At 40.8% G+C, this 14,228-nt stretch overlaps 1 protein-coding gene across 1 annotated transcript in view; it reads right to left on the reverse strand.

The window, feature by feature from the left end:
* The window catches only part of STK24 (serine/threonine kinase 24), a 96,366-nt gene that overhangs the window by 46,017 nt on the left and 36,121 nt on the right, over positions 1–14,228 (reverse strand). The window contains 3 exon segments of the mRNA XM_073614409.1: positions 5,836–6,021; positions 13,201–13,358; positions 13,441–13,549. Of these exon segments, the coding sequence (XP_073470510.1) occupies positions 5,836–6,021; positions 13,201–13,358; positions 13,441–13,549 (453 nt within the window).

The raw sequence follows: 14,228 nt of genomic DNA on the forward strand, positions 1-14,228 counted from the left end.
AGAGAAAGAGAGAGAGAGAGAGAGAGAGAGAGAGAGAGAGAGAGAGAGAATATATGTGTAGTCAGCTTCTGGCTTTGTATATGGCTTGGATTCGAAAAAAGCAGGATCTACCTGCTGTAGCCCTCAAATCTGTTTTTGACCACCTGGGAAATTAGTGATTTCTTGCCCACCCATGTGTGTTCCAGCACTTTCGGTTTCTTTTACTATACTAATAATAGGATTTTTATTACAGCTTACCTGTAAAATCCTTTTCTTGGAGTGCATCATGGGACACAGAGCCTTAAGTAATTACTTAATGGGTTATGGCCCACCTTCAGGTGTTGACACTGGTAAACCCAATCAAAAGGAAGTTTACTCCCCTATATAACCCCTCCTCCTTCCAGGAGAACATCAGTTTTTGTAGCAAAGCAATATACTTGTATCCCAAAAGAGGGGCGGGACCTCTGTGTCCCATGATGTACTCCAAGAAAAGGATTTTACAGGTAAGCTGTAATAAAAATCCTATTTTCTTTATGGTACACAGAGCCTTAAGTAATTACTTAATGGGATGTCCCATAGCAATGCCACATGAGGGGTGGGAGAAAACAATCCGCAGGGTACACCCAGACTTGAGGATCTATACTGCTGCTTGCAGCACACTGCACCCGAAGGCAATATCCTCACATCTCCTTACATCCACCTGATAAAATTTTGTGAATGTATGCACTGAAGACCAAGTTGCAGCCTTACAGATCTGAGCCTTGGAGGCCTGATGACGCCCTGCCCAAGAAGCACTAACCGACCTGGTAGAATGCGCCTTTACTTGAAACGAGGGAATCTTACCCCTTAAAATCATAAGTTTGAATTATTACTTGCCAAATCCACTTAGCGACAGTGGATTTCGACGCTGCCTGTCCTTTCTTAGGACCCTCCAGCAGAATAAATAAGACAGCAGTCTTACGAATCTGAGCAGTTTTCTTTCAATAGATTTTCACTGCTCTCACCACATCAAGACAATGTAGTGATTTTTCTTCCCTAGAACATGGTTTTGGAAAAAACGATGGCAGGACAGAATTCAACCCAAACTTTTCAGATAGATGGTTGTAGTGCGTACGCTTTGCTCCAAACGAGTCACTGATTGATCTATAAGTAATATATCATCTAGGTACGCTATGAATGTTATGCCCTGTGCCTTTAACCTGGCTAGAGGTGGGGCCAGCACTTGGTGAACACCCGAGGTGCTGTGGCTAGCCTGAAGGGCAGGGCTACAGATTGAAAATGCTGCTGTTCGAACTCGAACCGCAGAAACTTTTGATGAGCAGGAAATATAGGGACATGCAGATATGCATCCCTGATGTTGATTGACGCCAGAAGTTCTCTTCCTAAAAGGATTGAAACTACCAACCTGATTGTCTCCATGTGAAAGGAACAGATCTTCAGGAATTGATTTAGCTTTCTTAGATCTAGAATGGGTCTGACATCTCCATTTGGTTTTGGTACCATAAAAAGGTTTGAATAAAATCCCAGACCTTGCTCTTTTGTGGGTATCTGTATGATCACCCCTTGAGATATTAAATCGGTCTAGTGCCTGAAACAGAGACTGTTTTTTCTTTGGATCTTTGGGAAAGCTTGACCTCAGGAAGTGAGACAGTGGAAAGTCCTGAAATTCCAGCTTGTACCACAGAGTTACCATGGAAATGACCCATCTGTCCCCATTTCCTTTTTCCAGACTTCTGAAAATCGCAGAAGTCTTCCCCCACCTTGGTGAGGGGGGTTGCCTCTTCATGATGAGGCTTTAGGATTCTGTTTTGCAGATTTCCTACCCCAGGGCTTCTTTTGAGCCTGGGTCTGACCCTGAGTCTTTCCTCTAGAGTCTGACGGTGGAGGCAGTCGCCACTGCCTAGAGGCGGAAGCCCATGGCGCAGGGGAAAGAGTCCATTTAAATGCAGGGCTTTTATATTTTCTTTTGACTGGAAAAAAGTACTTTTCCCAGCAGAAATTGTCTTGATATATTTATCCAAGTCTTCTCCAAATAGTCGCTCCCCATGAAAGGGGAACCCAGTTAGGAGGTTTTTACATGGTGTTTCAGCTGACCAATTTTTCAACCACAGGATTCTGTGCATATGTACAAGCACAAGCGTGAGGCGGGATGCCTGGTGAATAGAGACTTTAATGGCATCTATGGCAAAACATAATGCCTTAGGTAGTTCAGCCAAATCCAGAGCTTGTTGTGTAGGAAGCTCTCTAAGGGCCTGTTTAAATTGGTCCTTTAGGGATTGGCAGACACCTATCACGGCGAATGCGGGCTGAGTGACGGCACCTGCTATGGAAAAAGCAGATTTTAGCAGGGATTCCAACTTCTTGTCTGTTGGATCCTTAAGCATCTGTGCATTGTCTACAGGACAAGTTAAGTTATTATCCACATTGGAAATCACAGCGTCAATTGCTGGTATTTTCCATCTTTTGGAGAATTTCTTCTCCAGAGGATAGAGAATTGAAAACCTCCTCTTAGGAGGGAGAAAATGTTTATCCGGTTTATCCCATTCCGAAAAAATAAGCTGTTCAAGTAATGCATTTGCAGGAAATGCATACAAAGGATGGGAAGGTTTTAAAGAACCTAAGGAAGAAGCCAAGTTTTCATGAGACTCTGTTAAAGGCAGCATGAAAGTGGAACAAACCATTTCTGTAAGAGATTGTATCAGCAATTTTTCAGATTGAGAAGCTGAAAAAGTTCAGCTACTGTTGTTTCCTCAGCAGAAGAATCATCGGTTTGTTTCTCTTCCTGATCAATTGAGGGTAAAACCTCATTGTGTGCCCACTGTTCCCCTTGCAAAGCTGAAGCGGGGGAGGGGGACCTAGTATGCTTCCTATCCATTTGAATGGAGGATGCAATTAAAGCCACTAATCTTTCTTCAAGATCCTGAAGGGAGGAGGAAGGGGCATCTTTAGTCATGTATACAGGTGCTGAGATGTGAGAGGCAGCTGCACCATCAATTTGCTCCAATGGCTCACCATAATTAGTAATTCAGGTGAGGATGACAACATGGAAATACAGCTGGAAATCCCAATGCCTGGGGGTGAAACCTTTGCTCTCTTGGCTTTTGTGGTGTCTTTTTTGGCAGGCATAGTCCTAAGTACAAAAACAGAGGCACTATACACAATGCACAAAATCGAAAATATTTATGACTTTTTAAAGCTGCTATACAGTTCAGCCTAGTGCTGGAAAAAGAGTGTCGTTCCTGCAACCCATACGTGTCCCACAGGTTGTGCGTCCCTGTGTGCAGGCCAGCTTGTTTCCTCCTCACCAGCAGAGGAGAGACTGACACAGCTGTATAATTATCTGCTATTAGCCTGCCGTGCGTTGTCATGGACGTTTCACGGCACCTGTGATAGGCCACGCCCCCTTCGAAAAAATTCTGCCCCCCTTTTTTATTAAAAATGTTTCCAGCGCCTGGGGGGGGCAGCAGAGCCTCCTGCAGTGAGGCACAGACATGTGAAAAAATACAGCCACAGTAACAGATTTTAGCGGTAAAACAGCAGGACCTTCCGCATACCCCGCGGCGGGGGGGGGTAATGTAAGGGGGTGCAGCGCTGCTGTCCCCCTAACCCTCTGGTCATATCAGGGGAAGGAAAAAAAAAAAAAAGCCATTTTTTGCAGATTTTTTACCTTGCAAAAATTTCCTTACACACGCTGAGCAGCCAGACACGGAACTGAGCAAACAGTGAGACAACAGAGTAAGGTACGTGCAAATCTTCAAGAACTGGGTCCGTAAGATTGGGGTCCAACTGCCTTGGGCCTTGTATAAGCACCCCATCAGGAAGCTTGAGGTAATGTAACAAGACCTAAGCCCTGGGTTCCTGGGGTTCAGCCCTACAAAGAGAGGCATTACAGGCAAAACCTCGTGCTTCGGATACGAGGTCCCAGGTACCATCCACTTTAGGCCTCAGTGGCACTTCTGGATGGATCTGGCTTCTTTTTATGGGGGAATTTAAATCCAGCATGGATCCCTCCTGGAGCTCCTCAGAGCACTTCTTCACTCGTGACCAACACCTTTGGACACTGGCAAAAAAACGGACGTGCTCCTTGAAGGAGGAGGGGTTATATAGGGGAGTAAACTTCCTTTGATTGGGTTTACCAGTGTCAACACCTGAAGGTGGCCTATAACCCATTAAGTAATTACTTAAGGCTCTGTGTCCCATGATGTACGATAAAGAAAAATACATTTCAAGTCCAACAGGGGGAAAAATGTCTATCATAATGGTCACGGCAAGTGCAAAAACCCAGAACTCAAGCACAGATATCTCATTAACAGGGTCCCTGAGAGATCGAAGAAACTTTTATGCACCTCACTATAAATATGGCAAGAGCGGGTGCACTATCCCTTAAAGAAGTTTAAAGTGACAATGGGCCCTTAGTTTAAAAATCATGAAATCCCAATTCAACCCGTTTGTTTATTCCATTTTCACATGCCTTGTCCATGGTTGTAACATGTTGCTGCTTCATGTTCTCAACAAATCTGACACTATGGGGTTGATTTACTAAAACTAGAGAGTGCAAAACCTGGTGCAGCTCTGCATGGTAGCCAAATGGCTCCCACTCCTGTCTCAACCAATGAGAGAGAGTTCCGGGAGAGCTGAGGCTCCTGTGCAGAGCTTTGGAAGGAAGAGGCTCGGGTAAGTATTAGGGGAGCTGCTCCACACAAGGTTTTTTTCCCTTCATGTATAGAATGCATAAAGAGAAAAAAAAAAAAAAAAACTTAAGCCTTTACAACTATTTTAAGCTTTGACAAAAAAAAAAAAAAAAAAAAAACCTGGAAGCTGATTGGTTTCTATGTAGAGCTTTACCAGATTTTGCTCTCTTCCGTTTTAGTAAATCAATCCCAATGGCTTGTAACAATATGAATGAATACCACATACTGTTTGCTGAAAACACTATAGAGATCACTTGATAAAAATATGATCTCTTCCATAACGTTAGAAATAAGTACCATATTTATCGGCGTATAACGCACACTTTTTTCCCCTTAAAATCAGGGGAAATCGTGGAGTTCATGTTATACGCCGATCCCCCCCGCTGATGTGCGGAGCGTGCGCCGGCCGCCGATATACATACATAGCCGAGTGTACTCGGCTAGCTCCGCTCACAGTCACGTCCAGTCCCGCCCTATGATGGACATAACAAAGGGACTGGGCGTGACTGAACGGAGCTAGCCGAGTACACTCGGCTATGTATGTACATGGGCAGCGCTCGGCTCCGCTCACAGTCACGCTCAGTCCCGCCATTGGACCTGTGTTATGTCCATCATAGGGCGGGACTGGGTGGGACTACGAGAAGAGCCGACTCTGTATCTCGGCACCGGCGATGCCATTTTCAAACTGCAGTGACACTGACAAGTCACTGCAGTTTAACTGCAGCCTGGGCAAGGCTGCAAATGTCACTGACGGGGCTGCAGATGGACACTGGCAAGGCTGCAAATGACACTGGCAAGGCTACAAATGATACTGATAAGGCTGTATTGATGGGCATTTAAATGTAAGTTTTTTCCTTAAAAAGTTTATTTCCTTAAAATTCCCTCCTAAACTTGGGGTGCGTGTTATACGCCGATAAATACGGTATATATTCAAAAACATGCCCCTTCAGCATTTTGTTACAGGATTAGTGCAAGAGACTACTAGTTACTATGCCAGTTTCAACTGACATTAGTGGTATGGTAAACCTCATCACAATCCCCCCAATAATCTCCCAGTATGGAGAAGAGGAAATTTCATTGTTGACTCAAGAACACTCAAGCTCTTGTTAGTCTTTGGCGATTACCAATACATACTACACAAATATAAAACAATGTTTAAACTTACAAAGCTCGGCTCTTTATTCAGACAGGCCTCCACAAATTCTTTCAGGAGTTTACTGTAGTTTCCGTCCAATGTGGGGGGGTTATTCTTGGGAATGTGGAACAACACTTTCATCGGATGCATTTCAGAAAGAGGTGGTTCTCCTTTCGCCAATTCAATTGCTGTAATGCCCAGTGACCATATATCAGCCTGTAACCAAAACACAAGTAATCGAACAGGTCAAGGAGCTCGTCTGTGTATTACGTGGGCAAAGGAACATGTCCACTAGAAGACACCATCATTAATTCATATCTATTCTCATACACCTAACTACAGCAGAGCTACACTGAAGCTAATCATGAGGATGCCTGAGACTAGATATTTCAGAATCCATATAAAAAAAAAAAAAAAAAAAAAAAAAAAAAAAAAAAAAACACAACAAACACTATCTGCAGATACCAAGCTTGTACCCCAACGCTTCAATGGGGAGAAAATCTGATGTAAGGTGGCCATAGATGGATCAAACGATTCTAACAATCAACTTCTGACAAACAGGCTTGTTAAAAATGTTTTATCAATCATTAGCTGTAGCTGCTGATCAGTGTATTCTGACAGCAGAGGAGTCCCGCTGTCAGAATTACAATAGCACAACTGGGAGGATTTCTCCATCCACCTTGCTTTTGTGGATGGGGAAATGCATTTTTGCTTTCTTTTTTTTTTTTTTTTTTTTCGATCAGTCCACTGATCACGAGTCACCTATGGCCAGTCCTAAGGGTGATGCCAGGATTTTTTAAATGGTAGCTTGCAGTTCCTCTGCATCCAGAACCTGCACTTGGTCTTAAAGTATATCTAGATTCAAACTGTTTCCTTCAAATTTTTATGTCAACTGTGTCCAACCAGGGAGATCTACCTTAACTTTTTTGTGACAGACAACAGAAAGTAAGAGGAAAACGAGTCAAATCCTCTTTCTCTGATGGCCATACACTAGCAGATTTTTTTTTTTTTTTTTTTTTAATGAAAGTGTTACTAAACCCACAACAATAAAATCAGTCTGTATATGCAATAAAGCATGTTTGTTATACTCATTGTGGAACCGAAGGGGTTAATTCTCTGCTTTGTGTAAAAAAGTTGTTTGATCCTGTCTTCTGATTCTCATCTTTTTTTATTATCCTCAATCCATCTCCTGATAATACAGAGCCCTAGAAGGCTCTCTGCACATGCTCAGTTTGGTGTGTAATGCAAGAGTTTTTTCTTTGGGGGGGGGTGCATGTGATCAGCACAGAGTCAATCAGCACTGTGATGAAAAACAGGTGTGTGTGTGTGTGTGTGTGTGTGTGTGTGTGTGTGTGTGTGTGTGTGTGTGTGTGTGTGTGTGTGTGTGTGTGTGTGTGTGTGTGTGTGTGTGTGTAGGCGCTACAACCTTCTCACATATCCGTTCAATCCAGTGCTCAGGCCTCGAGGTTGCTGACACCTGCAACGAATATCAGAATAAAGAAAAGGGAAGGTCGGCACTCAGGATGACATCCAAAAAATAGTATTCCTTCATTGAAAAGACATGTACAATGCTGTAAAAACAGCCTATGCATTTCAGAATTTAATCCTGAAATGCGTAGGCTATTTTTACAGCAATGCACATGTATTTTCAATAAAGGAATACTATTTTTTGGATGTCATCCTAAAAGTTGACCATCCCTTTCCTTATTCCAATCAGCACTGAGCAGACAGAGGGTCGGGGGTCATGCAGCCTCATAGGACAGTCCGAGGAGAATGAAAACTCCTCCTACAAGCTTTAAGCAGTGCTCGGCTGGACACTGATAGAAGTCACAAGACTGCTATAAACTGCTGATGAGAAAAGGTATTTAGCAGTTTATATATTTACTAAAATAATTGCTCTTTCGTGTTCTGTGTACTATGGGAGACCAGTTACAGTGAATGCTTGGTCCTGGGTTTAGTAACACACTAACAATTGTGCGAACACATGTATGAAAATTCTCAACAGTAGGCTTGATCAGGGTTTCTCAACTTTTTTTCAGTCAAAGCACCTTTTAAAATTATGGACAGTCTTGAGGCTCCCCATTTTCTATACATAAAGCAGAAACATCAAATACACGTGGGACACCCAACATTAAAGGCGAGAAAAAAAAAAAAAAGATTTGAGAATTGACTAGTGTGAAGTTACTGCCAACATCCTAATAAACATTATAAAGAGAACATGCACCAAATGCATTGGAAGATGCCCCCTTGGACTTTGATGGCAGAAGTAAAGTATAAGGAATCAAAATAGATAAAAGAAGGGCACAAAAGTGCCAAACTTTATTGAATACAAAAAAAAAGTAGAAAATATATAAATATTCTATCACATATAGACACAGTGGTTTAAAATGTATTGCAATAATGCATCAATAAATAAACATGAACAAGAAATAATTAGTAAATATTAACCCAAACTGAAAGTCAAAAGATCACTGGCCGGACCGGGAAGGGGTTGGCCAACTGGATTCTTTAGACATAAAAACCTTACATATTAGACATAAAAACCCGAGAAAGTGCCCAACGTTTTGCATGCATCACCCTTGTTAGGTTGATAACATAATGTTTTGGGTGGAACCGTTGACCGTTGGGTAGGTCAATGTTGGTTCTTCTGTCCATGTATTGACAGTATGGACAGCCCCCGCAGGAGAAAGTGCCCAACGTTTTGCATGCATCACCCTTGTTAGGTTGATAGACGTGCCAGTGTATGGATTTGTACAGCCAGCATGTATAACTCTCCCTGTATTGTCCAGCATCTTTTGCTAAACTTGCAGTGAATTTGTGATATGCAAGTACTCTTGGCCTTATTTGGTATTTTTTATACAAGCTTGTTGACAGTATCAATATTTATTGGATGAGGTCATGCAAACATTACCATATATAAATCAATAAGTCGCGCTACAAACTAAAAATGACAACTGGCAAATGCCTAACAAGCCTCATAGAAATATGGGGATAAATAATAATCACTATATAGATGAATATTATAGGAGTGCTGAGCAGTATAAATACACACTTTAAGGTTAAACCAAACTAAATGTTATTAGTTAGGTGGGACACAGATAACAATGACTATGTCCAAAAAAACAATATTGCAAGACCCAATCAATGACAGGTGAGTATCTCCAGTAACTTGTAGGAAAAATAGTGTGACAAATCTGTGAGAAAAAAAAAAAAAAAACTATAGCGTGATAAATAAGGGAAAATGGTATAAAATAATAGTAACAATAATCCCAAAAAAAGTCCGTGGCTCAACACAAACAATAATAATAAAAGTCCATCCGTGTGAAATTAAATTACATAAAAATGACTTGTCTCCAAGTGCTCTGTGGATATTATAACAGAATCTTGCTGTAGTGAAAAAATAGAGTGCGTAGACAGACCTCCACCTCTTGAGAAAAATTTCTGCCTCTTACCAGATAAAAATGGTCTCTTAATTACAGGAGACCCAGGGAGCGGATGGCTGCAACCCCAGCCAGGGATCTTTAAAGCAGGCACTCAGCGTCCAGGGACTCTCTCCCACCAGCCTCCGCAAATAGGGAAATGTCACCATGCAAAAAACAAAGTGCTCCACATAGTATAAAACCAGCGTTTTAATGAATATAAAAATTAAAAGTTGCACTTACAGAAACATGGTAATTACAAGCATGTAGAAAAAAGCCGGCCGGCTCCAAAGTAACCCGTGTCTTCCGGGTGTGTGTATCGCGGTGTCGTCGGGACGTAGCTCCTCCTCCCTACGTCGTTTCGTCACAACAGGACGTCCTGTTGTGACGAAACGACGTAGGGAGGAGGAGCTACGTCCCGACGACACCGCGATACACACACCCGGAAGACACGGGTTACTTTGGAGCCGGCTGGCTTTTTTCTACATGCTTGTAATTACCATGTTTCTGTAAGTGCAACTTTTAATTTTTATATTCATTAAAACGCTGGTTTTATACTATGTGGAGCACTTTGTTTTTTGCATGGTGACATTTCCCTATTTGCGGAGGCTGGTGGGAGAGAGTCCCTGGACGCTGAGTGCCTGCTTTAAAGATCCCTGGCTGGGGTTGCAGCCATCCGCTCCCTGGGTCTCCTGTAATTAAGAGACCATTTTTATCTGGTAAGAGGCAGAAATTTTTCTCAAGAGGTGGAGGTCTGTCTACGCACTCTATTTTTTCACTACAGCAAGATTCTGTTATAATATCCACAGAGCACTTGGAGACAAGTCATTTTTATGTAATTTAATTTCACACGGATGGACTTTTATTATTATTATTGTTTGTGTTGAGCCACGGACTTTTTTTGGGATTATTGTTACTATTATTTTATACCATTTTCCCTTATTTATCACGCTATAGTTTTTTTTTTTTTTTCTCACAGATTTGTCACACTATTTTTCCTACAAGTTACTGGAGATACTCACCTGTCATTGATTGGGTCTTGCAATATTGTTTTTTTGGACATAGTCATTGTTATCTGTGTCCCACCTAACTAATAACATTTAGTTTGGTTTAACCTTAAAGTGTGTATTTATACTGCTCAGCACTCCTATAATATTCATCTATAATATTCATCTATATAGTGATTATTATTTATCCCCATATTTCTATGAGGCTTGTTAGGCATTTGCCAGTTGTCATTTTTAGTTTGTAGCGCGACTTATTGATTTATATATTATTCATGGTTTACTACTTTTTTTAGTCGCAGCTTATATTAATTAGTGTAAGCGCAATTTTTGTCTTTACCTTTCTAAACATTACCATATACCTATATTTATGTTGCAGACAAGAACATAATTACCCACTCTATAACTACCCCTGAAGAAGGAATATGCACACCATTGCACATATAATTTCCGAAACATGTCAGGTTTTTATGTCTAAAGAATCCAGTTGGCCAACCCCTTCCCGGTCGGGCCAGTGATCTTTTGACTTTCAGTTTGGGTTAATATGTACTAATTATTTCTTGTTCATGTTTATTCATTGATGCATTATTGCAATACATTTTAAACCACTGTGTCTATATGTGATAGAATATTTATATATTTTCTACTTTTTTTGTATTCAATAAAGTTGGTACTTTTGTGCCCTTCTTTTATCCATTTTGATTCCTTATACTTTACTTCTGCCATCAAAGTCCAAGGGGGGCATCTTCCAATGCATTTGGTGCATGTTCTCTTTACAACATTAAAGGCAATTTATTCTTCCAAAGCAATTACAGTTTTGCAAACTAGTATTCCAATGTTTCTCTTCTCCCCCAGTTTTTCTCCATCACTTAGCTAATGTGACCTCAAAGATGATGGGAGAGAGGCAAGGGAGGGTCAAACAAGGATGATATGCAGGCAATTGATATCTTCCTTATCAACTGATGAGGTCATTGGTCGTTAGGAGGTTGGCAGCTAGAAGGTTGTAATGGTATAGAATGAAAACCCGTGGCTTTGTGTAAATAAAAGGCAGGTTTCATCCACCTGCTGCCTTGTATACAATATTTGAACAATTTTTAGGTATTTAGCCAAGGCACCCCTGAAGAAACCTCAAGGCACCCTGGTTAAAAATAGCTGGGCTAAATGACATGACATATGTCATGCAAAAGTACTTCAATAGACATTTGCTTTTGGAGTGAATTAACTTTCCTGAATGAAAACACTCACTTTTAGAAATTCATTTGTTCGATCCTTCAAAATGTATCATCACTGCTGTCGAAAACTCCACCAACGATTAGAAGATTGAACAAATCTTCTTAAAAAGGACATTTTCGAATTCTGCTAGTGTATAGACAGCTTTAGATAATTGTTATAACAAATGTCACCCTCGGAAGATTTCACCTCTATTCCTCTTTCAGTGACAGCTACAAATGTAGCATTTCCCTTTCAGTCTCAAAGACAATGGTCACCAGGACAAACAAACAGATTAATCTCCCTAGCAGGGGCACAGACCACTATCAAAAACCAAAAGGTTTCTATCCTCTTGCCACTCTAATACTAAACTAAAAGTTTGGCTTTAAATAAAATTAATGTATGGTGCCTGCTAATACTTTTACTACACAAAGATACCTATACTGTGCACCTTAGCAGCCCAAAAGCTCTGGCTTATAATTCAAGCTGAAGTCATGCCTCCTGCGCTCTCACAAATCAAAAAGTATCACTCGAAAGATGTCTCATAGATTTGTGGTGAAGATATAGATTAGCTCAGAGATGGAACTGAATTCAGTGCCTCTAGACTTATACAGCCCTGCACATTAGAAACACTCAGTACAGGGTCCAGCCATTGCATTTTTTTCAACCTCTCCTAAACTTTGGCAGTGGGGCTGGATAGTGCACCCCTGTGGTTCTACCTACACAAAACAGCTGGAATTGAAGGCCAAGGACTAAACACCCAGTGTGCATGAAGTTTAAAGGTTTTCATCTCAATAAAATGAGTTCAGACTCCAATCAGTATCAGAAGGAAAGCACTAGGATGGCCAATGTGGTGACACTGCTACTATACAGAAATACAAAATTATGTGAGTAGGATAGAATAGCAAAGCTAGTTTTCATTAAGCTTATAGCTTAAGGTAGAACTAAAAAGGCATTTTTTAAATATTTTGGATAGAGTAGACAGGGATTAGATGTCATTTTTTATTGCCATCTGTGCCCCGTTAAGGAGATTCACCCTCTCTATTCGTCCTGTTTACTATTACCATTGAAAGTAAAGAAATCCCCACATTTTGGGTTGTTCCCAGAAAAAAGTAATATTGAGAAAATCTTCCAGTAGAGACACTAGTTTTGGTGATGTGGGGGTCTCCAAGAAATTCCCTTAATTTGCAGGGATTTCCTCTCTTCTTGTTTGGCTATGGGACAAGAACTAAAAGGAAATCTCTGCAATGGGACATAGATGGTGAAAAAAAAATTGACAGTGGTTATAACATTCACTTGCTCTATTCAAAATGTAAGATAAAAAAAATAAATAAATAAAAGTTTTGCCTATACTGAACTTATCTGAATATCTGAACAAGCCAGATATTTTTGACCACACACTTGAATGCGGCCAAATGTAAAAAATATATTTTTGAGTTGTTAAGGTCACAATCTGCCATGACATGGTTAAAGACCTAGATTGCAAACTCTGAAAGAATTGTGTGTTGGAGTTGGGTAGAATATGTGCTGACTGCCTTTGACAGACACAATAGGCAGTGGTGTACACATTTCAGAAGTCGTTCTACAGGTTTGCCCATCATCAGTATTCATGAAGTCTTCATCACAGAACACAAGCATATCAGCCCTTAAATGGAACACAAGCTAATTGTGTACAGACAGTGATTCATTATTCACTGAATTACGTGTGCTTTAATTAACTTTAGGCCCAAGAAAAAAGAAAACGAAAAAACCCTGTTCCTTACCTTAAAGTCGTATGCTGATTGCTTTATTACCTCCGGTGCCATCCAGAAAGGGGTGCCCACAAAAGTATTTCTCTTGATCTGTGTATCTGTAAGCTGCCCAGCGACACCAAAGTCAGCCAGCTTAACGTCACCATTTTCCGATAATAACACGTTGGCAGCTGAGAAATAAACACCATATAGTTAACACAATCACTTATCTCATAAAACTACCTATTGCTCATGCCAATGCTACGCTTTTACCTTTGATGTCTCTGTGGATCTTCTTTTCTGAATGTAAATAATCAAGTCCTTTTAGTATTTCCCTTAATATTGTAGCAATCTGTGTTTCGTCTAGCTGACCAGGCTCGAGCTGACATAGAACAATAGACAACAATCAATAAAGAGGTGGAAATAAAAATAAAAAAAAGTGTGCTCAGCACGGAATATCATGAGCGCAAACCAAAATACTGTCTCATTACATTATGGATAGATTTAGATACAAGTCTAAATCTCCCGTTCCTCTGAAGCCCGCTCTGCGTTTGGATGGCGCTTCAAAGGCTACCGACAGGCAGTGTGGAAGCGATGTGACACCTCCTCACTGCCGTTTTAACCTAATTTTTGCCAACAAATACGCCACGGGGTGTTTGTGGCACTTCCCCATTTACTTGAATATGCAACATTTGGCAGGCTTGCTACATGTTGGGTAAACTTTTCGGCTTCGCCAGCTGCATGTAACCACCCCCATCCATCCATCAGCTCAACCGCATGTCTAAATGAAGCCTTATGCATTTACAATAGCCATAAAGCTAAAAAATGGCTAAAAAGCCATAAAAAAAAAAAAAAAAAAAAAAAAATGCGTAAACATAGCTGTATACAGTATTTATCTGTTGTTAAGTCTGTCAACATTTTATATTTTGGAATCCCACCATTAGTGTTAGTGGACAGTCCCGGCTTTCTAATACGTGACTGTTCACTCGCGTTTTGATTGAATACTACTATCGTATCTATGAAAAATCAAGACATCTATTGTCTTTAGAGGATCTAATCAA

This window comes from Aquarana catesbeiana, linkage group LG02 (genome assembly GCF_042186555.1).
Source record: "Aquarana catesbeiana isolate 2022-GZ linkage group LG02, ASM4218655v1, whole genome shotgun sequence".
NCBI lineage: Eukaryota > Metazoa > Chordata > Amphibia > Anura > Ranidae > Aquarana > Aquarana catesbeiana.